A 26,204-nucleotide genomic window follows, 5' to 3' on the forward strand; every position below is an offset into this window, starting at 1 on the left:
AAGAGTTACAATCAACTCCTCCATAGCTGATCAAAAGTAAATCACAATTCAAGTAACAGTCAATCAAAAGTCAATCACAAGTCAATCAAAAGTCAATTACATGTCAATCACATTTCAATCACAAGTCAGTCACATGTCAATCACATGTCACAGTCACATGTCAATCACATGTCAGTCACATGTCAATCACATGTCAGTCACATGTCAATCACATGTCAGTCACAAGTCAATCACAATTCAATGATCACAATTCAATCACAAAACAATCACAACTCAATCACAAGTTAATCGAAAGTCAGTTACAACTCAATGACGAGTCAATCACAATTCAATCAAAAGTCAATCACAATTCAATCAAAATTCAATCACAAGTCAATCACAAGTCAATCACAAGTCAATCACAATTCAATGATCACAATTCAATCACAAGTCAATCACATGTCAATCACATGTCAATCACATGTCAGTCACAAGTCAATCACAATTCAATGATCACAATTCAATCACAAAACAATCACAACTCAATCACAAGTTAATCGAAAGTCAGTTACAACTCAATAACGAGTCAATCACAATTCAATCAAAAGTCAATCACAATTCAATCAAAATTCAATCACAAGTCAATCACAAGTCAATCACAAGTCAATTACAAATCAATCACAAGTCACCTGAAGTGTAGTGGCCGGCTATTCATATGAATTCTGACAAAGGGAATGCTTCAAGATTGAACATCAACTGTTACGTATGACCTAACTTGCTAAATTGACTTGTAATTGAAAACATATTCAGTTGTGACTGTTTGCGATCTGCAACCACAAAATAAATGTCCGTACGTTAATCTAAGCTCCTTAAACCTTAATGATAGCCAGATATGGTAGATTTGTCAACCATTGAAAAACCTGTCTCAACCGTTCAAAAACCTGTCATCATACCAGAATGTTGTTTACCATTGGAAGGCCGATTTTCCATCGACAGCTGAAATGACTTGACAAGACCGTGCATGTTTAATTGCCATGTATTCTCTATGTATTTATTTCATTAGTACATTACTTTGGATATTTAATTGATATACTGAAATGTACATCATATGTACAAGCTGTAAATAAAATATCTCGGTACATAATTGTGTTCTGCATTTCGTCTCTTGCCTTTCCATTTTTCCCTACTGCATTTGTTATGTTTTGTTCCTTGTTTTTCCTCTATGTCTCAGTTTCTCAGATTGATAAGACTAGTATTGCAACCCCTTTAATGTGATTACATCCACTTAAAAAACCTCCCTGCATGTACTCTTTTATTTTGGTTCATGATGAGATTCTTATGCTGCTGGTTAGACTGGAGACATGACCTCATACCACACGTGTGTATATGAGGACAGGCAACGGCCTCATGCTTCTAATATCTAAGGCCGCCCTCATGTCGGCCTTGCGACGACACAGAGCAGTCAGCGACTGGCTTTTCAGGATCGAGCTGGGCCTGAGCTACAACCGTCAGGAGCATATCAGTTTAACTGCGACGATATTAAGACGATCGGCATCATTCGTGCGAACAAAAAATCAACAGTTCCAATAGTAAAACAATTTCAACTTCTGCGCCGCAATGGAACGTGGTCCCGACAGGCAGGAATCAATCTCAGTCAACCCGTGTGAAGTTACGACGTCGTGTGCCCATCCGGATCATCTTATTTCATGGTGTAGCTAATCAGCGTGCGGTAAAAATGGTCGAATGGACAGACATGGCCCTGGGAGTTGGTTCGATTGTTATCAACACGCACAACGCCGTTTTGAAGACGTCAAATGATCATGTCTATGCCAAGGAATTGGCGCGTCGTGGGCGACGTGAGCAAGGTTGCGATTATTTTTTGTCGAGATGCCGCTTGTTCCACGCGAATCACACGATTTCTCAGTTTTATGACCTGAGCATTACTTTCATGCTCGATGTAGAGGGTTTCGTCGCGGCGCAAGCAAATCGCAGGTCAACCTGAGGTTGCCCTTATTGGTTGCAAAGCGTCTTGGCTGTGCTACCTTCCCTATAGTATGATTGGCCTACTTCTGCACAATCATGCATCATGCATGCTTAATGCAGCACCCTACTGGTAAGTTACACTGTCATACAGTAAGGTATGGGCTCCATGCACAAGTACCCTTTCAACGGCCAAAAATGGAGAGTTTGGGGTGACCTAGACTGGTTCCCGGTCCACCCACTGCGTATATTTCGAATGATCCAAAGTTATTGGGGGCGGGGATTAGTCTGCGAGATTGTCGCAAGTTAAATTCGACATATTCGCGTGCCGACAACGCCTGACGCTCACGCGCGAAGATACGATGGCTTAGCTTTGTGCACATTCAGGATAAATAAGTTGTGCGTACTTTGTGCGCGAACCAGTCCCGTACGCACACGAGGTGTCTCGTCCAAGGGGCTCTCAAAAAGTGGTAGAAACGCCCCCTCTTTTGTTGGTGCACGGAGCCCATACAGTCAGCTGATGGATAAACTAATGCTGTTCAATTTGGATATCAATTTTTTTTTTTTTTTGTGACACCTGTATTGTTTATCTCAGGGATATAATGAAGTCCATCACAAGTAAATCACAAGTCCAGTCACAAGTAACAGTGGATGAACAATAACAAAGGAATGCCTTTGTCAAAGCTCATTTGAATAGCTTGTGAGTTGAATTGGGACTGGAGGACTTGTGATGGACTTGCAGGGACTTGTGATGAACTTGACTACATCACTGGTTTTTCTTAGACTCACTCAGGAACCCCTTTCTAGCTTTTGTTTTCTTTTTCCCACTTACTAAATTGTTACTATACGTTTAAAAGCATTTCTAAATCATCGCACTACTAATTATAATGCACCCCTTTATACAAAACAAAACAAAATCTATCAAAACTACACGTTTTACTAAAACCATAATATTATAATAAGAATTGTTATCGGTGTACCATTGTCAAACTTCAACCTTTCTATGTATTTTGTTTCTCGTTTTTCTTCTCTTTTTTTCCATTTAATTACACACATACATCATTTATCTGCTTTCTGTTGCTAGACCTGGGCGAGTTTTAAGTTGGTAATTTTTCAGCTCGAGTACTAGAAGAGAAATTACTCGCGAGCAGTCGAGTACTCGTGGGTAGTTAACTAAATTCCTGCAAAAGCAGAAAAAATGACATGTACATATTATGATGTGAATTCAAAGTAACAACAAGCAAACTGCTTGCCAGTCACAGCAAATTCTGCACCGAGTCATTTCTTGTTGACTCGGTCGATCAATACTCCTACGAAACAAATTGCTACTCGTGAGTACCTGCTTCTGCTCATGCCATGACAAGTACTCAAGCTGATTAAAAATCACCAGTAGAACAATGAGTAGCATAAACCACTCACAAATACTCTAGTAATCAAGGTGTCATGCGCAATGCGGGAATCTGGGCAAATCTGAATTTGCCCAGGGCAAAGTGGAAATTCCAATACTGCGCGGCAAAGTAGGAATGCAGTTGTACATCTAACATTTAGTCCAGCAAAACCGCTATCTGAAATGTATCTGTTGACAGTTTGCGGGCAGCATTCCCACAGTGCGCTGTAGCAAAACTTCGGCAAAGTGGGAATCAAGTTGGAATCAAGTGGGAATGCCAATATTTTGGAAGGTTAGGCCTATTTCTTACCTACTTGAACCTAAGGGGGAGGTGCCGGAAGTGATCATCGGCAACATTTTCACATTGCGCTATTACTGGACCTGGGCAAAGTAGGAATCATTTTTTAATTACAACTTTTATGCAAATGGATTCATGTATAAGTTCTGGATTCATTCCTACATTGCCAGGCAGTATTAGAATGCCCACTTTGCCCACCCAGGCAAATTGGGAATTCCAGCTTTGTGCAGATTCCCACTTTGTCCTCGACAAAAAGTCCCCACCCAGCAGTAATGGCAATTAATCCCTGCCCAGACCCTGCATTCAGTTCCCTACAAAGTTTCCTCCCATACTTGAAAATTTTGGCAGATGCTACTGGGGCTGTCATCCATGTACATGTGCTGACGTGCCGGCCGTTCCAGTCCGACCCCAAATTGTCCGTCCTCCGTCACGCGGGACTCGGGTGCATCCAGGGCGTGATCTTGGAGAAACTTGATGATTCGGTCTGCATCGACGTAAGGCAGGAGGAGTTTACACCCGTAGGTAAGTACCGCAAATGGCTATAATCAAGAAAGGCATTAAGAACATGTCAGTCAGTTGCCCATTACTAATAAGCCATATCAGTATAGAGTACCGAAGTGTGACGTCATTTAGAACCGGAAAGTGTAGTGCAAACGAATGGAGTATGCACGTGTGTGTTGGTTCACTGGCTGAATCACACGGCAATGTCTTTTACACACATAATTGTGCACTTGATGTATTCACTTCGGAACTCTATTCCAACTGCAGATGCGCATAACAAGTTTCAACAGTTTTAAGGGATTAAGTAAGTGCTTGGCCGCTTAAACAAGTGCTCTTAAACTGGCCAAGGGCCTGCTGGACACTGATATTGGCCCAAGCCAAATCCATTCATTAATACCTTTTGGTCAAAAAGTCAAAACAAGTCAAAAAATATAAATTTCCAACGATTTTGTACAACAAATTTAATTCATGTTTTGTGCCTTATATGGAAATTGGTGCATACTGCACGATGTGCTGGAAAAAGTGTTTAAAACCAGTCATAGTTTTATCAACTGTTTAAAACCACTAACTTGACGGGCACTTGACCAATGGGAATGGATAAATAATGAATTAATGACAAAAATTCACCTCAAAGATTGCTGCTCAATGCAAAGGCTCTCTCATTATTGGAAAAATCTCACTACTTTTACATTTTTGGAAAAATCTCTCGGGGTCATCTATTGCCAGGCATGTTGGGAGCTCTGCAACTTTACCTTCAAGGCTTTGGAAAGTTATGACAAGGGTCTTCAGTGGTCTGCAATATCTTTCCTTACCTTTTTTCACCAGTGTTTTTTTTTTTTGGATTAACGCCTTGATTATGGGGGGATGAAGTTGCAATTGGGGAGGAAAATGTTGTGTCCTCGATGTCAATGTTGTGTCCTCGATGTCAATGTTGTGTCCTCGATGTCAACTGAGCTCACGCTGCTAAAACTGTTTGCGAGATTAGATCGGTCAGATTGATGCATTGTGCTAGCTTTTGTTCAGGCAACCTGTCACACGGCAGTTGCTTTGTACAATAGCGTGCACAATGGTTCCTCCATTGAAGGGGGCCTCGTGACTGTATAGTGATTGTGTGCCTGGATTCGTCAAAACAGCGAACCACTCTTTTCGTATATGTAATACGTATACTGTCAACATGTATAAAGGATTCTTCTCGACCTTACTCTAAGGGTGTTTGAGCGTGCTACTCGTGTTAACACGAGAATACTCCCGAGTGCACGAACGGGAGGAATACGACCTGCTAGCACAAGTATACTCTCGGTCTGACCGGGAGTATACTCTTGCACCAAGAATAACACGCTTGGATGCACCCTAAGAAGAGGCTTGCCAATCTCCATTAAGCTAACATGTCGTATTTCATAAGTAAGCCACTTCCTTTCAAATGTCTTGGTATATCCCTGACATTAAGCCATATATATCTTACCGTTTCTCTGGACAGTTCCTTCAACGGAGTGATGATGTGTTTCCGCAGGCAGAGATCGGCAATGACTCGCATCTCTTGGACTTGCTGAGGATCGGCGCAAGGGTGGTACAGGAACACCGCGCAGCCGTGCTCCAGATTGTGCAGCCATCGCTGCTTCGGCAGGTACAGGTACTCGCCAAACTTGGCCCATAGGGGGCGGTGTGCTCCTGATGTCGGGATTGGGTCGCGATAGGTGATGGGCTGGGGCAAACATACGTGGATCGGCTGTCGGTAGACATAATAACATTGTGAAGTTTGTGAAGTTGATCGATCATATCACAAATCAATCGCAAGTCAAAGAACAAGGCCGGTCACACGCAAGATGGGATGAATACTGCTTTTGTCAACTTGAATGACGTGTGAATTAATTTGTTATTGTCAACTCTTTTGTCTTGTGATGACTTGTGATTGACTTGTGGTAAGCTTCAAAGCCAGTTTCCATACAACCATATTTCTAAGAACTGCCAAAAAGTGGACGTACACTGAATCAAAATTCAAAATAAATTTTACAGTATGCAATTTTAGATTTAGAATTTGCAAACATATGTTTTGGGGTTTTTAACCGGGGTTACTTACCGGGTCCAGAAGAGTAGAACACTGCGCAGGTTGCAAAGTTGCCGGATCCTTCATCCAAAAATGAGACAAAAAGTAAGCAGGCAATCATCTTCAACTAAGGCTTCCTCAGTGTCATTGACCACAGGAACCCCCCCCCCCCCAAAAGGAAACAAACCAGTAGACTTTATAGTGTATTATGAGCATTTCGACCCCCGTTGAGGTGGGACGAGGTGAGGTAAGGTGCCAAGGTGGTATGGTGAGGTGGTAAGGTGGAATTAGGTGGTACTTAAAAGCTGTGTTAAAGAAAAACAAGTGTTACTGGGTAATTTAACGTGCATTACACAACACACAGGACCTACAGCTTTACGTCCCATCCGAAGGACGAAGCAGTAAAAGTGCCTTGTTCCCCGTAAGGATTCGAACCCATATGTACCATGACACATAAATCGAACACGGTAACCATTGGACCACATTGGACAATTCATTTGTGGTTACTCACGGGATATATAGGGGCAGTATATCATAAAAATTTGATTGAGGGTTTTAACGTTTTAAAAGATTAAACTGTTTTCTATGTGCCGCTGGAGGGCGCCCTTTCGTGGATGACGTCAAAATAATGTTTTTGTGATTGGCATTCCTCACTTAACACTTCCATAATGTATTTGTCTGTAGTAAAATGCTTCCGTTTTAGAGTTAGATTCAGTTTCTATTGCACTTCCGGTAACACCGGAAGTAAAGGTCAAGCAGTTTTGTGCCCGGGAATAAGAAATGTTGCTCAAGGCACCGTCTACAGCCTCACGAAAAAACGAACATGATACTCTATTTAGTTCAAGAGATATAGGTCAAAGTATTTTGTCAAATCGTGCAATAAAATCGCTTGTGATTTGATACCTGATGATGTCATGATGACGTAACAACAGTTATAACATCTTCGTAACATGTTTCAAGTTCACACTAGGTTGTATGATCATACCGTAAACCGTTTGGAAGCAATTGTGCTTTGTTTCTATTTCAGGCTAATGTCTTCATTTTGAATTCACCTAACTTTGACCTTCCGGTAGACCCGGAAGTAAAGGTCAAGCGAGTTCACGTACACAACAAAAAAATGTTTATCAATTTATGGTCTATCTGATTACAAGGTTGGAGCATAATTGATCATTTTGTTGAAGAGTTATAGATGAAAGAAGATCGTCATTTTTTAACGATAATCGCTTGTAATTTGACACCCGATATGCACCACTCAGAATGAGGGTCAATTTATGTTAAAAGTTACAAGTTCATATCATATACCGTTTAGGAGAAAACCCGCGGAAACGTGCTATGCAGAAAAAAAGAAAGAAAGAAATATTAATCGCGACAAATCCAAAGAGTGGTCGGGTTGTGCCCGACCACTCAAAAATATTTCAAAGCTTGACTGCATGCCTCCATATGTTTGTTCATAAACTGCATTGCTTGTTTGATATCCATACCCGTGATGCAATGCGAATGTCAATAAGGTATACATGTATTATTTAATCTGTGTGCATAAATTCTTTACCATTTCATTTGTGTAAGTTGATCCCATACATTCGTAGTCCTCTCTCGACTTATCCCAGTCGACCTCCAGATGATCCTGAAACGAAGGGAAATGCAAGCAGTCAGCCATTAGGACTTGAAATTGGCCTCCTTTTCTCAAGGAGCGGTATCATATGAAATTTGGACTCCTACTAAATCTGGTCTCTTTTACCTTATATGGACTTTAACCCTCACACGTGACCTGGCTCTTTCCTAATTATGTCCACTAACGCGCATGCGCAATATGGGGTCTACCCGACATTCCCCAATACCTATGTTCCCCAAAATCCTTAGGGTTAGGGATAGAGGGTTAGATGGTTTGGGTTAGGGTTAGGGTTGGGGAACAAAGGTATGCACCCCGTAATACAACCCACGAGTCCCTTTTTCATACAGTCCAACGTACGTCGTTCAGAAAGATTGCAACAGTCAGTCTTGGACGCAGTCGCTCCTGTTTGAAACCTCAAACTTTCAAAGATGTTTTGGAACACCCAAAAAGAACGGACTTTAAATAGTAAAGAACTTTTTAATTGATTTGTGTTACAGTCCTCACCCTGGCGTTATCGCACTGGTCGTTGGGGATACCCATCGGCACCCCTCCGTGCATGTCACCGTCGTCTTGCGTTCTGTAGTGCCACTTGCCTTGTCCCTTGGTCTGTGTGACAGCCGCGACAACGACCACGACCACAACTTGAAACGACAGCCACTTCATCATGATATAATCTGAGTACAAAATTCAATATCATCCTGGAATTTTTTACATTGGCTTAATATCTACACTCATTCAAAAAAGAAAGTCCCCCTGAATACTTTTTTGTCTAACTTTAAAACTACTGGGCACATCTTGCTCAAATTACGACTGATCAGTACAGAAATTCCTTAGCAATCCAGCCACACTCTTTGTTTGGCCCCAAAACAGTGATAATGTGTACAAAATTATGCAATTTATGACAAATGGTACCGAAAAAATGTTGCACTTTTGTGTATACGTGCAAGGTGAGTGTGAACTGTTTTCGGTATCATTTGTCATAAACTAGTTAGTTTGATAGTTTTTCAACAAATTGTTGAAATGCATCGCCCCGCCCACTCCCGCAATTAAACATTTTACGAGGTCAGAAAATGTTATGGTCCACTTTGGTAGTAAATTGGCAGCTGTATACCGCCTGCAAATAAAATCCCCAACGCTACTGGCCAGCTGAATAAATTAGACAATTAAATTTGTGTGTGTGTCCTACGAACCAATATTATCCGATAGTCACATTTGTGCTGAATTGTTATGCTGATAAATCATGTCATTTTACGTAGTTTGATAGCGAAAATGACAGTAAAAATGTATTAAATCATACTACTGGTCTATATTATAAACAAAGAGGGTTATATAGTAAGCGAAGCGCGCGCGTGGCAGCTCGTAACCTCGCGTTTTTATTGAATTTTCCAAATCGTTGCACTGACTAAACGGATATAAGCATGTAGGCCTGTACACAATTTGTAAATCAAATTAGAGATCGGTTCGATCTTGAGATTCGAAGGTACTCGGAGTTTGAATAACATTTGGCCCAATAGAGTAGACGTCTCGTTTCCCTTAAAGGTACGCTGTAAAAAAGTTGGACAAATGGGTTGATAATTCGACCAATGCTCGTCGAATTATCAACTGCCTACACTCTTGGGCAAATTCTTCCCAATAGTTTGACAGTTTTTACCCAATTCAACCCAATATGAGGTAATTTCATACCAATGCTGGGTAAAGTATATTGCCCAACAATGTTTTATCCAACCTTTTTACAGTGTACATGCAGGATCATTTGCTATTTGTGATTTTTGTTTTTGCTCAAGCAACAAAATTGCTCAAAATTTAAAGGCGCATAACAACTAACCCTTTAAACGTTATTTTTAGTGGACGTTGTATATAATATTTATAAGCACTGATTATCTTCAAATACATTTGAGAAAACGAAGTAAACCCATGCATATTGTTTAGTTTCGTAACTGGCTCTAACTATTCAAAAAAGTTGTTTATATTTTGAATTGCACCCTCAATCCTTCAATCAGCATTGGGGACATGATTCTCATTCAGCCGGGTTTAAATGTGTGTATGGGGCTACGTGACTTCTTCGAGGTCAATGCTTAATGAATGTCGTCAAATTAAAAGAAATGTGCCAGCGGGCACACTTTTTTAAACCACCCAGTGGCGCACCGAAAGGGGGGGGGGGGGTTGGGCTCGGGTGGGCTTGAGCCCCCCCCCCCAGAGGTTGTTACATTTTTTGGGGTATTTTTTTTTAATTAATGTCCTAGATTTGCCCTTGATGATATGTATGTGGCCTATTTTCGAGTAGTACAATAGGGGTGTAAGTGGCGCCACCAACGTCAAAATAGCCCCCCCCCCCCCAAAAAAAAAAAAAAAAAAAATCAATTTTTATTCTGCGGCCAAAAATGTTGGGCAAATTTTTTTGAAAAAAATATTAAACTTATATAAATTTGAAGAAAAGTCAAATCCTGGGTGCGCCACTGAAACAACCTTCAGTGATTGTTTTCTTCGAAACGATACAATTTCAAGTGGAATAATTTCACACAGTATTTGGTGCCATTCCTGTTTTCACTTTGAGCATGGCCCGTCTTTATTTTACATTTTCTTTCTATAAATTATTGGTCGGGTATATTTGCGAGTACCAGTGTTTCTATACGTGCATTTAAACTGCGCATTGAATTAAACCAGCCGGACCTTATGTCCTCAGTCACCCGTTATATAAAATGATTAATTGATCTGACTGCAAACAAGAATGCATTTATTTAATTAACGGAAAAATATCACTTGCAAATCAGACGAAATGACATTCAGTATTACTCAAACGAACTTGATTCTGTAAAACACCGTTGGAAATAATGTAATTGAATGCATAATTGTTAAATGTCCGTGCTGGGGTTGTTTTAATTCAGAACGCGCGAGAGATGCTGGAAATAATCAGTTGTACAGCACAATATGCCAAGTCAAGTTACTATCAAATTAGGGCATCGGCACCTGTCGGAAATACGTGGCATTTGTCATGTACAGCTGTCCATACGTGACTGCACTGACATCAAGAGTAATGCAATTTTGTTTGCCAGAGTATGAACTTAACATGTGCGCGGTACAGAATTTTCCTTAACGCCACATTTACGTGTATGTGGTTCATGGGTATAGGCCTACTTGATTTTTTTTAGAAGCCATATGTCAGTTCACGTTTAGGCCTTTTGCAATAACATGCACCTTTCGTGCCGCCCTACACATAAATATATTTTCACTGTTACTTGGTGCGTTGTAAACATTAAATAAAGGAATAAAATATAGCCTATTAGCCGCGAATTAAATAAAGATGGGCTATTTCTCCCAACCTCTGGTTTACAAAATGTTAATGTACAGAAATTATGTTCGTGCTGTTCACTGTGCGGTAATTTAACCGCATGAAATATTAAGTCTCACGATTTCAGTGAGAAACGTAAGATGACATTTAAGATACTGAATTTCAAATCTTGTCGATATCTCCCCCCCCCCCCCATTTCATTAGTTTAAGGGTCTAAACCCCATTTACTGGAGTCTTATACGAATTTGACCTTTCTCTTTTCTAAATCGGCGCTCATATTTCTTGCCAGTTTTTTCTGACATATTTTGCGTTGATATTACATTCGATGTAATATTGTTTGTAATTGATATTAACTTTCTGATGTGTATGCGGTTCTATGATTATAAAATTACGATGGTTATTGCATGGCTAGTTTTATTCTTATAATGTTCGCATCCAAGCTTAAAGGTCATTCGGACCCCATAAAACGAAGTGAATAATTACTTCCATTACTCTTAAGGGGCGTAAAATTGACGAGCAAACTGTGCAATATTGAATGAAATTTCTTTGTGAAAAAAAAAACATAATTTGCGTAATTAACGAACACACGCATATGAGCAATCACGGTTGGCAAACATGGGCAAGAAATTTACAATAGGCAATATCAAGGGTGAGCGCTTACCGTAGCTATGCAGTCTTGTGCTTTATTCTAATGGCTGCGCGGCTGACGTGATGACATTACAAGACGACAACCATTAAAAACCGAGTGTCTTTTAATAGAGAACAGCAGCCCCCGATGATTGTGTGAGTGGTTGCCAGGTGTTAATGATGATGAGGAGGCGGCTATAGGTGCAGTCTTAGATTCTTGGAGGATACAATCAACAGTTACAGAGCCGTCTGTATCTCCGTTTGCATTACACGCCCGTAATTGACGTATTATTAGCTGTGTTCTCAGCCATATGGTGAGCGGTCGGTGTTTGATTCCCTAATGTTTTCGTGGTCAGAAAACAGCCGTTTAACTCGCTGTTTATCTCCTAGACATGCATGGTCAGGTATACGCATGCTCCTTGCCAGGGCATCGTTCTGCTCTATGCGAGGATGCACATTTCATATTTATGTTCCTTATTATTTAGTGTTCTGTTTCCTAATCCTGTCGTAGTCAGAAAACGGCCGTTTAATTCACCGTTTATCTACCAGACATGGTCAATTACGCACGCTCCTTGCCTGAGCATCGTTCTGCTCTTTGTGAGAAGGCATTTCATCTAATGAATATTCATGTTCCTGATTATTTAGTGTTCGGTTTCCTAATGCTGTCGTCAGTAAACAGCCATTTTTCATCCTGTTTGATCTCATGGACATGGTCAATTAAGCATGCTTCTTGCTGAACATCGTTTGTCTGTGCTGTGTGATAATACACGTGGATTTCATCTCATGAATATTCATATTTCTGATTATTTTATTTCGTTGTTACCTGTTCAATTAATATTTACCTTCAGTCGTGACGTCATCACTTGACATTTACTGCGACAGACATTGATTTTTGTTTAGCGCGTTGATTTTACTAACGTGCTCGGTAATGTTGAGTGACAAAGAATAAGTTGTTTTCGTCGATTTGTGTTAAAATCACAGCAGTGGCGCGTGTGCTGGAATTAAACTGCCAAAATTGTTGATTCGGCATTTACATTTTGGAAGTTTGTTAATACAGGTTTTCCCGGCCAATTTCCTAAAATGTTCATTCACTTCCGAAATCGGTCATTCAGTTTCGTCTGAATATGAGAATCGCTCTAAACACGCATTTCATTTTCGCTACCAGCGCATTCGAATCCATTTCAGCTCATCAACTAAGTGATTGAGCAGCACCTTTCGTTCATGTTCATTCAGATTCGTTTACAAGACTTTTTTTTCGCTTTTAGAGAGCAATTTCAAACATTGACCATTCCATTTCACTTTTAGTTTTATGTTCTGTGATCTAATCTGCTAGTTTGAATGAGAAAAACGTACTTTTGATTGCACATTCACGAAATTGTATTCCAAAACTCTGCGCGAAAAGGATGATGCTTGCGCAAATGAAAGCACCGGTAACGTAATTGGCCGTCTGTTTCTCAAAACCGAATGCACGGACAATAAAAACGATTAAACTTTCGTTGAATTGAAATGGGAAAGACGTGCATTCATATTCAGACGAAAACGAATGACCGATTTTCAGAAATGAATGAACATTTCAGGAAATTGGCCGGGAAAACCTATACTAGATTTAAAAGAAATTCTGAACGCGGCAACTCTCGTTTTTCAAGTTCACCATCGCGTAAGGGGGGGGGGACGGGTACCCATTGTGTTCCTCCTCCTTCCACTCAGAATTTGGAGGAGGGAAAGTGCTTCGTATATTGCTTGATCCTTTGACCAAACTCGAGAATATCCCTCTGGGAATAAGGGACCTCACGTGCACCCTTTCCCTCCCGCCTTGCCACTACAGGGTGAGTAAAAAAACGAAACCGAAATGTCGGGACCATTGTTTAAGTGAGGTTCTGCATGTAGCACTTTCACAATCTAGGATATGAAAGCCCAATTCATAAGCTTTCTTTTAGTACAAGAATCATTCAAATCACTCGTGTACTTTTCAAGTTACAGAATTTTAAACACAACCACCGTTTTAAGGTTCTGTCCACGGATCACAAAAATTTAAGTGTTCTTTCAGCAAAACGAAAACAAATCACATACGGATGTAATTAATTTAATATAGCTCTATGTCGCAAACCTACTTCCTACAAAACACACGTGATACAATGTTCTAAAATTTTGAGTTTGAAAATGTAGTTTCAAAGAATACTCCTGTTTTAACCAGAATTAATGTCTTGGGGTGAAATTCGGACTTAATATCCCTTTCAAATACTTTGCAACGGATCAACACAACTTGGAAATTCCTAGTTGGGTTTTTTTTTTTTTTAGTAAAGTCCATATATCTATTTCGTGAGACCATTGGGGAGCCCTGTGAAGACGTATGTAATCTGTTGTTCCCTATTATACACATGTCTCCACAGGGTACCGTGTATCAGATCACGAGAACAAAGAAATTACTCCACAGGGATACACATTTCAGTCTGAAAAGATGTGTTCACCAGCTGACGTAGGCCTAATGCTGCAAACTTACACACTCTAAAAATTGACTCGTAATCCGAGTCCTTTCGCCCTAATGCTTTTTTTTTACGGTCAAATATGACGCTTTTTCTGGTTAACGTGACACTTTTCTGTACAATAGTTTTTACACAGAAACCTTGAAAAAGTAATAAACATGTCAAATTTCGTCCTGAAATTAAGTGCTATAGGCGAATAGAACCTATTCTGCGTATCGCCTGTATCGTCACATGTCAGTCAAACGGTGCCCTCTCTCTAACCAACGTCTGATAGCATGCACATTTCATGCGATCCCGTGCGCCAGGCAATCAGAGTCGACTTTGGAAATTGTGACGTCAGTTCGACCAGAAATGTGGACTAAGATGTTGATTGGTCAATTTGGCTGCCAAGTTTTTTGTAAATTACAACAACGGGTTACCGAAGACCCGATAGAGGGCGCCCGCTGAATGGTCAGAATCTCGAAGTCGAGAGGCAGTCTTGTTTTGCATAATTAATCGCAGAATCTGCTCGCATATCATAGGCACTTGCGGTGCAGAGGATATTCCATATAAAATAAAAACTCGGAATACAAAACCCAGTGAAGGACATTTTACAATGAAAACTGCATTTTCCCGTAAACGTCGTATACACAGAGCAGAATTATCATTTGTACATATGAATTAATTAGCCGTAATTCCAAAACCCTTATTATAGTCATGAAATTTCTTGGGTATGTTAATGATGAGTTGCTCTATGCATGTACCGAGTTTTAAAATTTTTCGCCACTCGATGGCCGAGATCTTAGGGGGGGGGCGGAATCCTTCGGCTGAGAGATGGTCAAAATAACCCGGCTCTTTTAGGATCAATGGCCCATAAGATACGTTATATGTTACCAGCAATTTTCTTTGCTGGCAGCATATTTATGACTCAGATTACATAATACGCATGTATATAAACTAGTGTAAATACATGTAGTATGAACGTGGTGTAGAGAAGTACAAAATGCTGGGTCGTAGCTTCAGCGCATAGTATTGGTTGTGTCTCGTTGAGTGACTCCTGTGAGCTTTTGAACCGCTCGTACAGCAAAGGTAAGTCTTCTATGCATTCGAATTGTTACTTCGTATACAATTCACATTTTACTCATAAGTCATCATTATGGGCTCGGCATATGCTCGTATAGTTTAAGGCGATGTATTAGAATTACGAATTTTTTCCAGGAGAAGTTGGCATTTACTAGTTACAAAGATACGTAGGAACAGTTATTTCATCTTCAGTTTCACAGGCCTACAAGCACCTCTTAAACATAGGCCTACACGTGAATAAATACCAGAGGAAACTGTGTGTAAAATGTGTGTCGTGACTGAGGCTCGAACCTCAGTGCAATATAGTTCTATCAGTCACAAGACTCTGAGGCTCGAACCTCAGTGCAATATAGCTCTGTTCACAAGACTCTGAGGCTCGAACCTCAGTGCAATATAGCTCTGTTCACAAGACTCGTGGCAAACGTGGCAAAGCTGGTGGAGTAAAAAAACTGATGCGGAAACGTAAGTTCAAACCGTATCTACCCTCAGTTATAATGGGCAATGTACAGTCCTTGAGAAATAAAAGTGATGAGCTTCAGGCAAATACCCGGTATCTACAAGATTACAGGAACATCTCTCTCATGGCATTCACTGAAACCTGGCTTAAGGACGCCGATAGTGATGGTCATGTGGCAATAGATGGGTTTAAACTGTTGCGAGGAGATAGGATCCTAAACGATGCAGAGAAGGCTGGTGGTGGTGGAGTTTGTCTCTACGTTAATGAGAAATGGTGTCATCCGAACAATGCTGTGATTAAACGCCATTCCTGTTCCCCCAACTTGGAAATTCTGTCGGTCAGTCTGCGCCCATATTACCTACCCCGGGAATTTTCTCATGTAGTTTACTCAACTATATACATTCCTAATCGGTCAGTTGCCAAGCAGGGTGCCTATGAATTGTGTTCAGCTATTCATGATATTGAACGGTCTAATCCAGATGCCATGGTTATCATTAATGGCGATTTCAATCATGCCTCATTAAAGAAGAGTAGTGTTCAGTATCACCAATATGTCAACTGCTCTACACGTGGCACGGCAACCCTGGATTTATTTTATTCGAACGTAAAAGGCGCGTACACTGCCTCCCCTCTCCCTCAGCTGGGACAAGCCGACCATAACTTAGTGCTCCTGTCACCGAAGTATCGACCATTAGTGCAGCGTCAGAAACCAAAGATTGTGTCGATTAAACAATGGAATTCAGATGCCTTGAGTGAATTGCAAGCGTCATTGGAATGCACGGATTGGGGCGTATTCATTGAAGCCAACCCTGATTTGAATGACCTTACAGACGCAGTTAGCTGCTACGTTAATTTTTGTACCGCAAATGCTATTTCCACGAAGGAGGTCAAAATCTACCCAAATAACAAACCCTGGATCACAAAGGAAGTTAAAGATGTGATCAATAGGAAGAAGCAGATCTTCGGACAGGGTGACAGGATACAACTAAAGGAAATTCAAAAGGAACTAAAGCGTGTCATCAAAGCAGAGAAAGCTAAATACAAAGATAAAATTGAACAGACTTTGACACAGAATATTATGAAAAAGGTTTGGGAGGGAGTGAGACTTATGAGTGGATATTCAAATGGATCCAAGAAGAATATTCAATTGCCGGACACATCAGTTGAATATGCAAATCAGTTAAATGAATTTTATAACCGCTTTGATCAGTGTGATTTTCATGCTCAAGTCGAAAACCTTCATGAAATATTACAAAATGATTCCGATCCTTATGAGTTGATTGTTTCTGAACAAGATGTGCGTCGTCAGTTTCTAAAACTAAATACTTCCAAGGCCGCTGGGCCAGATGGAATTTCTGCAAAGGTTTTAAAATCATGTTCGAGTCAGCTTTCAAGAATTTTTACTGTAATTTTTAACTTGTCTTTTAGTACCCGGTCCATTCCAAGACTTTGGAAGTGCTCATGTAGTATTCCTATCCCCAAGAATTTTAATATTACATGCATGAATGATCTCAGACCAGTGGCCTTAACAGCCATACCAATGAAAGTGTGTGAACGATTGTTTAAGAGTGTTCTGGGTGGTTTTGTATCTAGTTTTATAGACCCTATGCAGTTTGCCTATCAGAGAAATCGTAGTTGTAGTGACGCTATCTTACTCATTTTGGATAAGTTATATGCTCACTTAGAACGAGCTCAATATGGTAATTCTGCTAGAGTGATGTTCTTTGATTTTTCGTCGGCATTTAATACTATTCAGCCACACATGCTCATTCAAAAATTGCTGGACCATTGTGAAGTACCGAAGTCGCTCTTGTCTTGGATTTTAAACTACTTGACAAATCGCTCGCAGTATGTTAAAATGAATGCTGCTGGCACGCAATCTAGTTCAATTTATTCAAATACTGGCGCTCCACAGGGTACGGTTCTGGCTCCTTTCCTGTTTTCGTTGTATACATCAGATTGTCGGTCTTCTGAAATGTCATGCCCTTTAATTAAATTTGCCGACGACACTGCGATGATTGGACTGGTTAGTAAGGATGATGATCAGTTATATCAAAATCAACTTCAACAATTTGTCAACTACTGTGATTCGAATTATCTCAAATTAAATGTCTCTAAAACAAAAGAAATGGTTATAGATTATAGGAAGTCACGTCGCCTACCAGAACCTGTTACCTTGAAAGGCAGTGTTGTAGAACGTGTCACATGTTACAAATATCTGGGTGTCGTAATTGACAATGAATTGAGTTGGCATGAACATGTGGATTTCATTGTGAAAAAAATTAATTCTCGCATGTTCTGCCTTAGGAAACTAAATTCGTTCTATGTTGATCGTAAAATTCTGGCAACTTTTTATGACACTGTGGTTGCTAGTGTTTGGGGCTACTGTCTGATATGTTGGGGTGGAAATGTTGGGAAATGTGAAAAAGACCGCATAGATAGAATTATAAAACAAGCAGGAAGGATTCTTGGGGTGTCGCGGCCGTTAGTGGACACAGCATATGAGGATCTGGTGATCGGCAAGCTCACTATGCTACTGAATGACAAAAATCACCCACTTCATGATAGGCTTGCTGAACAGCTGATCCCAAGGTCTGGTCGTATGCGGGTGCCCTATGCTGCGACAAACCGACATCCATCCTCCTTCATTCCTCGTGCAATAAAACATCACAATCTTATGTTCCAGCGTTAATATGATATTATATAAGGACATTTTTATCATTTTGATTGTTCGTTTTTATTGTTCGTGCAATTGTATATGTAACTGTGTTTTATAATGTGTCGATGTTGTTATTGTATGCGAGCATTTTAAATTACCCCAGTGGGATATAATAAAGATTATTTGATTTGATTTGATTTGATTTGATTTGACTCTGAGGCTCGAACCTCAGTGTAATATAGATCTGTTCACTAGACTCCGAGGCTCGAACCTCAGTGCAATATAGCTCTGTTCACAAGGCTCATGAGGCTCGAACCTCAGTGCAATATAGTTCTGTTCACAAGACTCTGAGGCCCGAGCCTCAGTGCAATATCTGAAATCACGAGAGAAATACAAAATTAGGAAAGAATATCAAGAAGACAAAATGTATTTCTTTTTATTCTAGCTCACGATCCTTCTGAGTATATCTGAAATGTTCTGTCTAAAGGATAACTGAAAACAACAAAGAAACATATCGTGATAATATAGGAAACGCGACATATCTCGTGATCATGGTTTGAGTGCGGGTTTTATTTTTATTCTGTGTTTTAGACTTAAGTTGGAGAGACATGAAGGATTTCAATAATCCAGAATTCGGCTTCCCAGGAGATGAATGCTTCAGGTGAGTTTCAGTTGATTACAATTATACCAAGGCTATATTTATTTTTGGCGATTGTAAAAAGAGAAAGCAAACACAAAGAATTTACCGGACATAATTTTACTACACCAGGTTGGTAATTGTGAATTTGATTAGACAAAAAGAAAAAGAACTCTCTAAATTCCAAAGAGTGAAATTAGGGACTAGACGTTTTAGAGTGAAAATCACTCTCATTTTCGATTGACAAAAAAAACCCGAAAAATGAACCACTTCAGTCGAAGCTCGAGTGAAACCTCGATCTTTACGATTGAAGAAATTTCACTCTAAAACGGCTAGTCCCTAGTTTCCGACTGTGGGAGTGAATCTTCACTCGAATGGAGTAAATTTTCAATCTTTAGAATTTAGAGAGAACATTTTCTCCTTTTCTTAATTTAAGAACTCAAATTTGTTGGCTTTCAAAAACTCGTTTAGCCATTGCTGACTTTGATTCATCTGAGGTCTGAATTTGTACTTTCCTTTTTTCATACTTTCTTTCAAGGGTCGGGTTCGCGGAGGCTTCCAAGAGTTTTGACCCTGCAGCACTGGACGTAGACCTCACGGGAAAAGCATACATGGTGACTGGAGCCAATACGGGGATCGGGAAAAGCATCACCTTGGAACTCGCAAAAAGAGGTATAAACCTGACCAAAAAACGGCGTGCTTTTCATGCTTTCAGATTTTGTTGTTATTTAGGTCTTTGGCCTGTTGATGTTGGATGTTATCTCCAAGGCTCGGGCTAAGTTGGGTCTTTGGACCTTACCTTTTATGGCCTGGACCATCATAACTATTTAGAATTTCGTACCAAGGGTTTCGGCAAGGGCTTGGCGTCTGGGCTTTGGGACTTGGGTTGGGAATTGGTGTGGGTCTTTGCAGGACCTTAGGTCTTTAAGTTTGTGACTAGCATTTGTGCCTTTATATAGGGGCTGTCGCCTTGGGGGCTTAAGGCCCTTTGGGCCTTAACCTTCTGGCCTAGCATTAATTTTCGGCCTTTATGGCATATACGCACCATATTGTACGTAAAGCGATGCGAAATATTCGTACCATACGTTATGCATCAGGTATGTCGCCATCGCCACTACCACCAAAAATACCAAATCAAAACGATTCTAAAACCGTCCGGAATTTAAAATTCCGTCTATGTTTTCATTTTCTATGTCAATAAATCGTAACCAATGGGCAAATGGGGTGTTGACAACAGGAGTTACTCATCCAAATAACTGTATGGGTATATTTATAACACCGATTGCATTTTTTTTTTAAGGCGGTCGAGTCCACATGTTGACTTTGAACGAGGATCAGGCGACGCGTACGGAGATTGTGACTAGCAGCGGCAACGAGGTAGGATAACAGTTCTTGTTGATATCCATAACTTTACGGAAGACTAATGGAGATCAATAATAATGCAGTATACCAGAGCATATAGCGCACGTATCTACCAACAATAGGTACTCAAGGCGCTGGTAAATATGTCTATGTATTATGTCTAGGCAGGTAAGTGAAGTTTTATGAGAAATATGAGACCCATTAAGTTGCACCTTTCACACCAGCAGTAGTATAGTAGTAGTTTATGGGTTACAAAATGCTGGTGGCCTAGTGTCTGCGGTTGTGCGCCTTATAACTACCATCTAAAATTGAAGGTCTACCTAGGAGTTAGACCAAAAAAAATAATACTTCTGCTTCCGGTTACCCGACCGACCCTATTTTTAGGCTGCGACCCTAAAAATTGTATCGGCAATTCCAAAAAAATAATAATAATAATGATTGAATAAATAAAAATAAAAGCTTGTTGTCTTTTCTGTCTTCACAAATCTTCACTTTCATACGTGTGCGTTTGAGGGGCAGTTTTGTTTTCTTCCCGAGGGGGCACATTTATAACCGCGAGAGGGGCACTTTTGTTGGCCTGGGAAAATCCGGGGGGGTGGGGTGGGGGGGGGGGGGGGGTTGGGGGGGGGGGGGGGGGCAAGTGACACCCCCAAGTTTGCCCACCCCCCAGTTTGCCCACCCCCCAAGTTCCGCCGCCCCTGCTTGAATCTACGCGATGGTTCCGAGTATACTTTTTATTCTTTAATATTATATATACGATGGGAGTGGTTAACAGTGGTTCCCGTACCAGTATTAAACAATCTTTTTTTTTCCTTACAGAATTTTGTATGAAATAATACTTGAGTCAAATAGTCATTTTTGCAAATATTAATTTAATAAAAAGGCAAAGATTTGGGTTAAATTGGTATAGCTTTTTACACAATTCCATTGTTATGGGAGTGGTAATATGGCGGGCGGTTATTTCACTTCTAGCAGCAATGGGTTATCTGGATACATTTTTTAAGAGATCAGTGGGATCTGCCCGGCATTTACAGGTTTTTTTTCTTTTGCTATTATTGACCACAGTAAAGCAGAGGTGTGGTTTACAAATACCGCTTTATTCCTTTTAGTAATTATGTCCTTTGTATTCATAGAATGTTCACCTCCACGTGTTAGACTTGTCTCAGCCCAGACGCGTGCACGACTTCGCCCGGAAGTTTGCTGAGACTTGGAAGACACTGGATGTGCTGGTGAGTTTCCGATTTTTTGTTTGGAAATCTGAGTGTGTTTCCATATAGGAGTACCTTGCTTTTGCAATTTCATTGAATGGATAAAATGTGTCGAATGTGCAGAAATGATTTTGGCAAAAGCTACAACGGCTCATTCTAAGCACTTCAACCTTATTCCAATAGTTTACGCATGAGCTTTTTATAAAGGACATACGCACACCAATGAATCGCCAAAGTTCCAAGAAATCTTTCGGATAAAAAGTCAAAACAAACTGTAGGCCCTACCTGAATCAATTTTTGTTTGTCTTGTTTATACCTTAAGTAGAGGACTGGCTGTAAAAAGAAAAATAATTGTGATAAGAAATAATTGTTTTCTTTTCATGTTTTGTTATAGGCCTACCTATATTTTAATTGTGCATCTAAGTAATTTCCGTGTGCTTTTCGTCGAATGGAGGTAGCAAATAAATGATAATAATTTTAAGAAAGTTTAGATCCCAGACATAATTATCAGATCGTGGTTCGGTTAATCGTGTACTATACTGAAGGCCTGACTCTAAAAACAAAATCAATTATTTTTAAGGTAAAATAAATGCTTCCGTAAACATGCGGGGAAAACAATGTTTGTTTCTTATGGTATGATGACTCTAGAATACAGAAACAATACGTGTTGGGAAGTACCTCACTTGCCGTGTTCACATGCAATTTTGTTTAACACCACTGACTGAATGGTGACACGTAAAGGTCTACCCATAGGTTATACGGTTTCACTGCCGGCTAAATAATGTGCTATGACGTCACACATTTTGTGACGAATCGTGGTTCATTCCTGATTTCAGTAAAAATGCAGGATTGTTTTACCCTTGTTTACGCAGGTGAACTGCGCAGCGTGTGTACTGCCCGAGCGAAGGCTAACGGAGGATGGGTATGAAACGAATTACGCCATGAACACCATGGGCGTGTACATCCTCTCGACAACACTGATACCACTGCTCCGTACAACCCCTGGATCCAGAGTTGTAAGTAGAAGTGGCTTGTGCGGTATTGGAATTTAGATTTTAAGAGTCCACGGCAGGCCACACAAAAATGTGGCGGTATTCAGTATTATGTGATTTTCTGGACAGAGTATTTTGTCATCAAAATAAATAAGACACGTTGTGTTAGGGAAACTGCAAACAGGCAGCATGATGAGCAGAATGGCGTGATGACTTGTAAGCACAATTTTTACCTTCATATCAAGCTACCTTGACCATAAGGAATGTTAACCAATTTTCCATATACGTGTATACACTGTACATCTTGCCAAGTCGTGTCTGTCACGTTTTTTAAAGGGCTGTTGTACACATCTGGCCACATTCAAGAGGGAAAATCGCGGTATTGATGCATGTCCATAGGTCGTGGGTATTTCGGTATTTCGACAACATTATTCGGTATTACATTGTTCGGCATCAAAAGAATATTGTCAATATATGCAGTATTATTGAAAGAAATAGTCCAAATCTCGGTATCGGTTCTGTAGCTTTTTCACGATGCAGCACGCTACACACTGAATTCAGAATTACTTCTGATGGGCATTCTGACGGCTTGCTATTGCAGGGGTGTGCTTTAATTAAATTAATTCTCAATTTTGGTGGTATCACATCTAAACCGGGCCTAGAAAAGGGAGGTTTACAGCATTATTCGAGTATCTACCTTGAAACACGTGCAATACCAAAGCCAAAGTGTTGCAATTAGGCCTGTGGTTTTTTTTTTTTGTATACCAATTATACTCCTAGATAATAGTATCTACTCAAGGCATGTTTACGGAAAAGCTTCGTCTGGAGAGCCTTGATGATCTCAGACAAGAAAGGCTGGAGCCATTCGACGGACACAAAGTCTATGCTCAGAGCAAAGTAAGTCTATATGGTATACCAGAAAGAGAAGATAGTCTTTGCTCAGAGTAAAGTCTATATGGTAGACCAGAAAGAGAAGATAGTCTTTGCTCAGAGTAAAGTCTATATGGTAGACCAGAAAGAGAAGATAGTCTATGTTCAGAGTAAAGTAAGTCTATATGGTATACCAGGAAGAAAAGATAGTTAGAACCAAAACAGTGCCAATGTAGATACATTTTATCGAATGTCATACCACGGTAAAAAAAAAAAATCCCAAATGTAATACAGAGGCTACTTCGATATCTTATTGACCATTTTCGGGGAGAACTTTCGAAATTGTCAAAGATTCAGTCAGTGAAAAATTACCGAAACCTGTAGCGGTCTACCCAAGCCTGAACTTGTCGAAATGCAGCATAATATGCATTTTGGAAAGAAATAGTTATCCTTACAAACGTTGCGATCCACTTTTAACAGCGACCATGTAGGGTTAAACCATATTACACCAAATTCATTGTTTGAATCTCTTGTCAATACCTCACCAAGAGGAACGCGTGACATTATAAGTAAACTCATCAGCCAGGGAGGTTTTCATTTGGATCCAACGGCAACCTCCCTGACCACTCCCTGAAAGTGTGTAATAATTTGCACCCCAAAAAAGTTATTTTCACAATTCGTATGCACATTCTGTCACTTTGCTCGGACCCGCCGCCCGCCCGAAGCAGGGCGCTTGGAAGGGTTATTTTTTTCTGAATGCATGACGTAATTTCCTCGAGCTGTCATTGGACAGAATTTGTATGAACAATAACAGTGGTCAACCTTTCCGCCTGCGCATAACGTGCGCACAAAAAGTCTCGAAGTCTCCTGTAGTTCCTTGATGTTCACCATTTTCAGTTCCTGGATGTTCACCATTTTTACTTGATCCTCCGAAAACAGCGTCAGCAGCTCATCATGCTGACCACGTGGGCTCGCACGCACCCAGCGATCCACTTTGCCGCGATGCATCCTGGGATAGTCGACACGCCCCTTTTGCAGGCCTACCTGCCACCTCACCTGTACGAACAGGCGAAAAAGAAAGATCGGTTGAGGACGCCGGGCGAGGGTGCTGATACAGTCTTGTGGCTGGCCATCGCAGAGGGCGCTGTTCAAGAAGCGAGTGGTCAGTTTTATTTGGGTAAGTGTTATTGCCACTTAGAGAAGATAAACACCAGAGGGCAAGTTTGTGCAAAAACTTTTGTTGACCATTGGTTAACCATAGTTCGACTAACGTTTGCCCGAACTCTGTCTTGTCGACGATGATTGACTACGCTAGTCGACTATTTGGAACCATATACTGGGGCTGGTTGCATCGCTGGTAACCAATAGCCAAGTGCATTCGTAACGTACAGCAGGAAACCAGGACCCAGAAGTTTTGCGATGACATTTTGACCAGCGTTTGACTAGATACGTTCGCACGTTGCTATTAGTGCGCAGGCGTAAGGTACGTCACAAATGAACCACAAGTCGACTAATGGTCCTTGCCAGAATGTGGCCTTAGCTGCAAATCAGCTGGAGGAAAATAAAACTCTCCAAGGTGTCTGAGAAACATGTCAAAGTTTTATATGAATTCACCAACATTCACTTTGTCCTAAGTAAATTTGGTGGTTGTCTCATTGGCGTGGACTGATTAAGCAAAGATTGCCAGCCTGAGAAACTGTTGCAGAGATTAAGGTACAGGTTTTCGGGGTAGATGCCGTTAATGCTTATAATTCTATAACCTCAGATTCTATTTTGTTCTAGATCGAAAATCTATACCCTATCACAAATACGAGTTGACCCGATCGACGGAGGCCGAGGAACAACAGTTGATGGAAAAATTAGAAGAACTAGCTGCCGACATCACTTCTGCCTAGGCATTCAAGAATAATTTTATTGACTAAAGATATTCTGTTAAAATTAATGCAGGTTGTTGTTTTTATTTAAGAGTTTAGTTTTTTTAAGTGTTTTGCAAGAGGGTGGGGGTCTGCAGTAACAAATAGCCCAATTTCGTAGACATGCATAGCAGAAATATTGTTGATTATTCACGCAAAAATCAACCAACACCTAGTCATACGTAATAAACAATGCAGGTACATTATTTTGACTGTAAAACTGTGAATTGGGTTTTCAGTCCCTATCTGATTCGCTGAAATTTGGTACTCGCAAAACCGAAAGCAGCTTTTTTTTCTTCAGTCAAGTAAAGTCACCGTCCACAACGCGCATGCGTCTTTGTCAACGGAATGGATGGGGACTTCGCTTACTTTTTGAGTACCTGTAAAAAGTCATGTATCGCAAAGAATAGTAAAAATTCGGTGACCAAATCGGGTTATAGAAAAATAATCCATACCGAAACATAACTACTGTAGGTCCACCATCTTATTGTTATGGTATTAAAACAAAGCCACTTTCAGACTCCATTCTTTGTGGGTGTTGCATTTTTAGCACTGCTAAACTCGGTGACTTAACCGGATTTCTTTAAAAACTGAACAATGGGAAGGTTGATTAAGTTATTTGGAAGGCAACCGATTTTTTAGGATCTTGTTAAAATTTCTCGGTATGGTGTATGTGTATATGTAACTAACGTTAAACAGGAATTAATAAATTATATGCAAAATGCCCAAAATGCATGATATGGACTTTGTATTTCTTTACAAAACCGAGCAAATCTCGAGTCTTATACCTGGATCTTGATGAAGCTCTTAAATAAACTAATCTCGAGTTTACTTGGTAACCGGT

At 40.3% G+C, this 26,204-nt stretch overlaps 2 protein-coding genes across 4 annotated transcripts; one reads left to right on the forward strand and one right to left on the reverse strand.

The window, feature by feature from the left end:
• Positions 1 to 2,531: 2,531 nt before the first annotated feature.
• On the reverse strand, positions 2,532 to 12,232 carry LOC119742879. Its single transcript, XM_038219113.1, has 6 exons — positions 11,752 to 12,232; positions 8,306 to 8,475; positions 7,739 to 7,813; positions 6,223 to 6,270; positions 5,608 to 5,871; positions 2,532 to 4,183 (listed from the first exon to the last, which is right to left on the reverse strand). Exons 2-6 carry the CDS (start codon positions 8,465 to 8,467, stop codon positions 3,956 to 3,958), a joined length of 777 nt encoding a protein of 258 aa, XP_038075041.1. The 5' UTR covers positions 8,468 to 8,475; positions 11,752 to 12,232; the 3' UTR covers positions 2,532 to 3,955.
• LOC119742878 (dehydrogenase/reductase SDR family member 12-like) lies at positions 5,691 to 26,204 on the forward strand. Of its 3 annotated transcripts, none has more exons than XM_038219111.1 (9): positions 5,691 to 5,769; positions 18,970 to 19,039; positions 19,554 to 19,687; positions 20,316 to 20,392; positions 21,511 to 21,606; positions 22,458 to 22,601; positions 23,358 to 23,474; positions 24,387 to 24,624; positions 25,230 to 26,204. In XM_038219111.1, exons 2-9 carry the CDS (start codon positions 18,987 to 18,989, stop codon positions 25,340 to 25,342), a joined length of 972 nt encoding a protein of 323 aa, XP_038075039.1. In that variant the 5' UTR covers positions 5,691 to 5,769; positions 18,970 to 18,986; the 3' UTR covers positions 25,343 to 26,204. The 3 variants fall into 3 exon arrangements, with proteins under 3 accessions (XP_038075039.1, XP_038075038.1, XP_038075040.1); XM_038219110.1 differs by lacking the exon at positions 5,691 to 5,769 and adding an exon at positions 15,142 to 15,268; XM_038219112.1 differs by lacking the exon at positions 5,691 to 5,769 and adding an exon at positions 15,142 to 15,268 and having other exon boundaries at positions 18,977 to 19,039.

This window comes from Patiria miniata, unplaced genomic scaffold (genome assembly GCF_015706575.1).
Source record: "Patiria miniata isolate m_02_andy unplaced genomic scaffold, ASM1570657v1 HiC_scaffold_6, whole genome shotgun sequence".
Lineage (NCBI taxonomy): Eukaryota > Metazoa > Echinodermata > Asteroidea > Valvatida > Asterinidae > Patiria > Patiria miniata.

What these genes read in the sequence shown, in the direction of transcription:
- LOC119742878 (XM_038219111.1), top strand. Translation starts at nt 18,987, where the DNA reads ATGAAGGATTTCAATAATCCAGAATTCGGCTTCCCAGGAGATGAATGC. An exon ending in GGAAGACACTGGATGTGCTG is followed by an intron (nt 21,607 to 22,457) that starts GTGAGTTTCCGA and finishes TTGTTTACGCAG; the next exon opens with GTGAACTGCGCAGCGTGTGT. An exon ending in GAGTGGTCAGTTTTATTTGG is followed by an intron (nt 24,625 to 25,229) that starts GTAAGTGTTATT and finishes ATTTTGTTCTAG; the next exon opens with ATCGAAAATCTATACCCTAT.
- LOC119742879 (XM_038219113.1), bottom strand. Translation starts at nt 8,467, where the DNA reads ATGATGAAGTGGCTGTCGTTTCAAGTTGTGGTCGTGGTCGTTGTCGCG. An exon ending in ACCAGTGCGATAACGCCAGG is followed by an intron (nt 7,814 to 8,305) that starts GTGAGGACTGTA and finishes CCTTCGTTTCAG; the next exon opens with GATCATCTGGAGGTCGACTG. An exon ending in GTTCTACTCTTCTGGACCCG is followed by an intron (nt 5,872 to 6,222) that starts GTAAGTAACCCC and finishes GTCTACCGACAG; the next exon opens with CCGATCCACGTATGTTTGCC.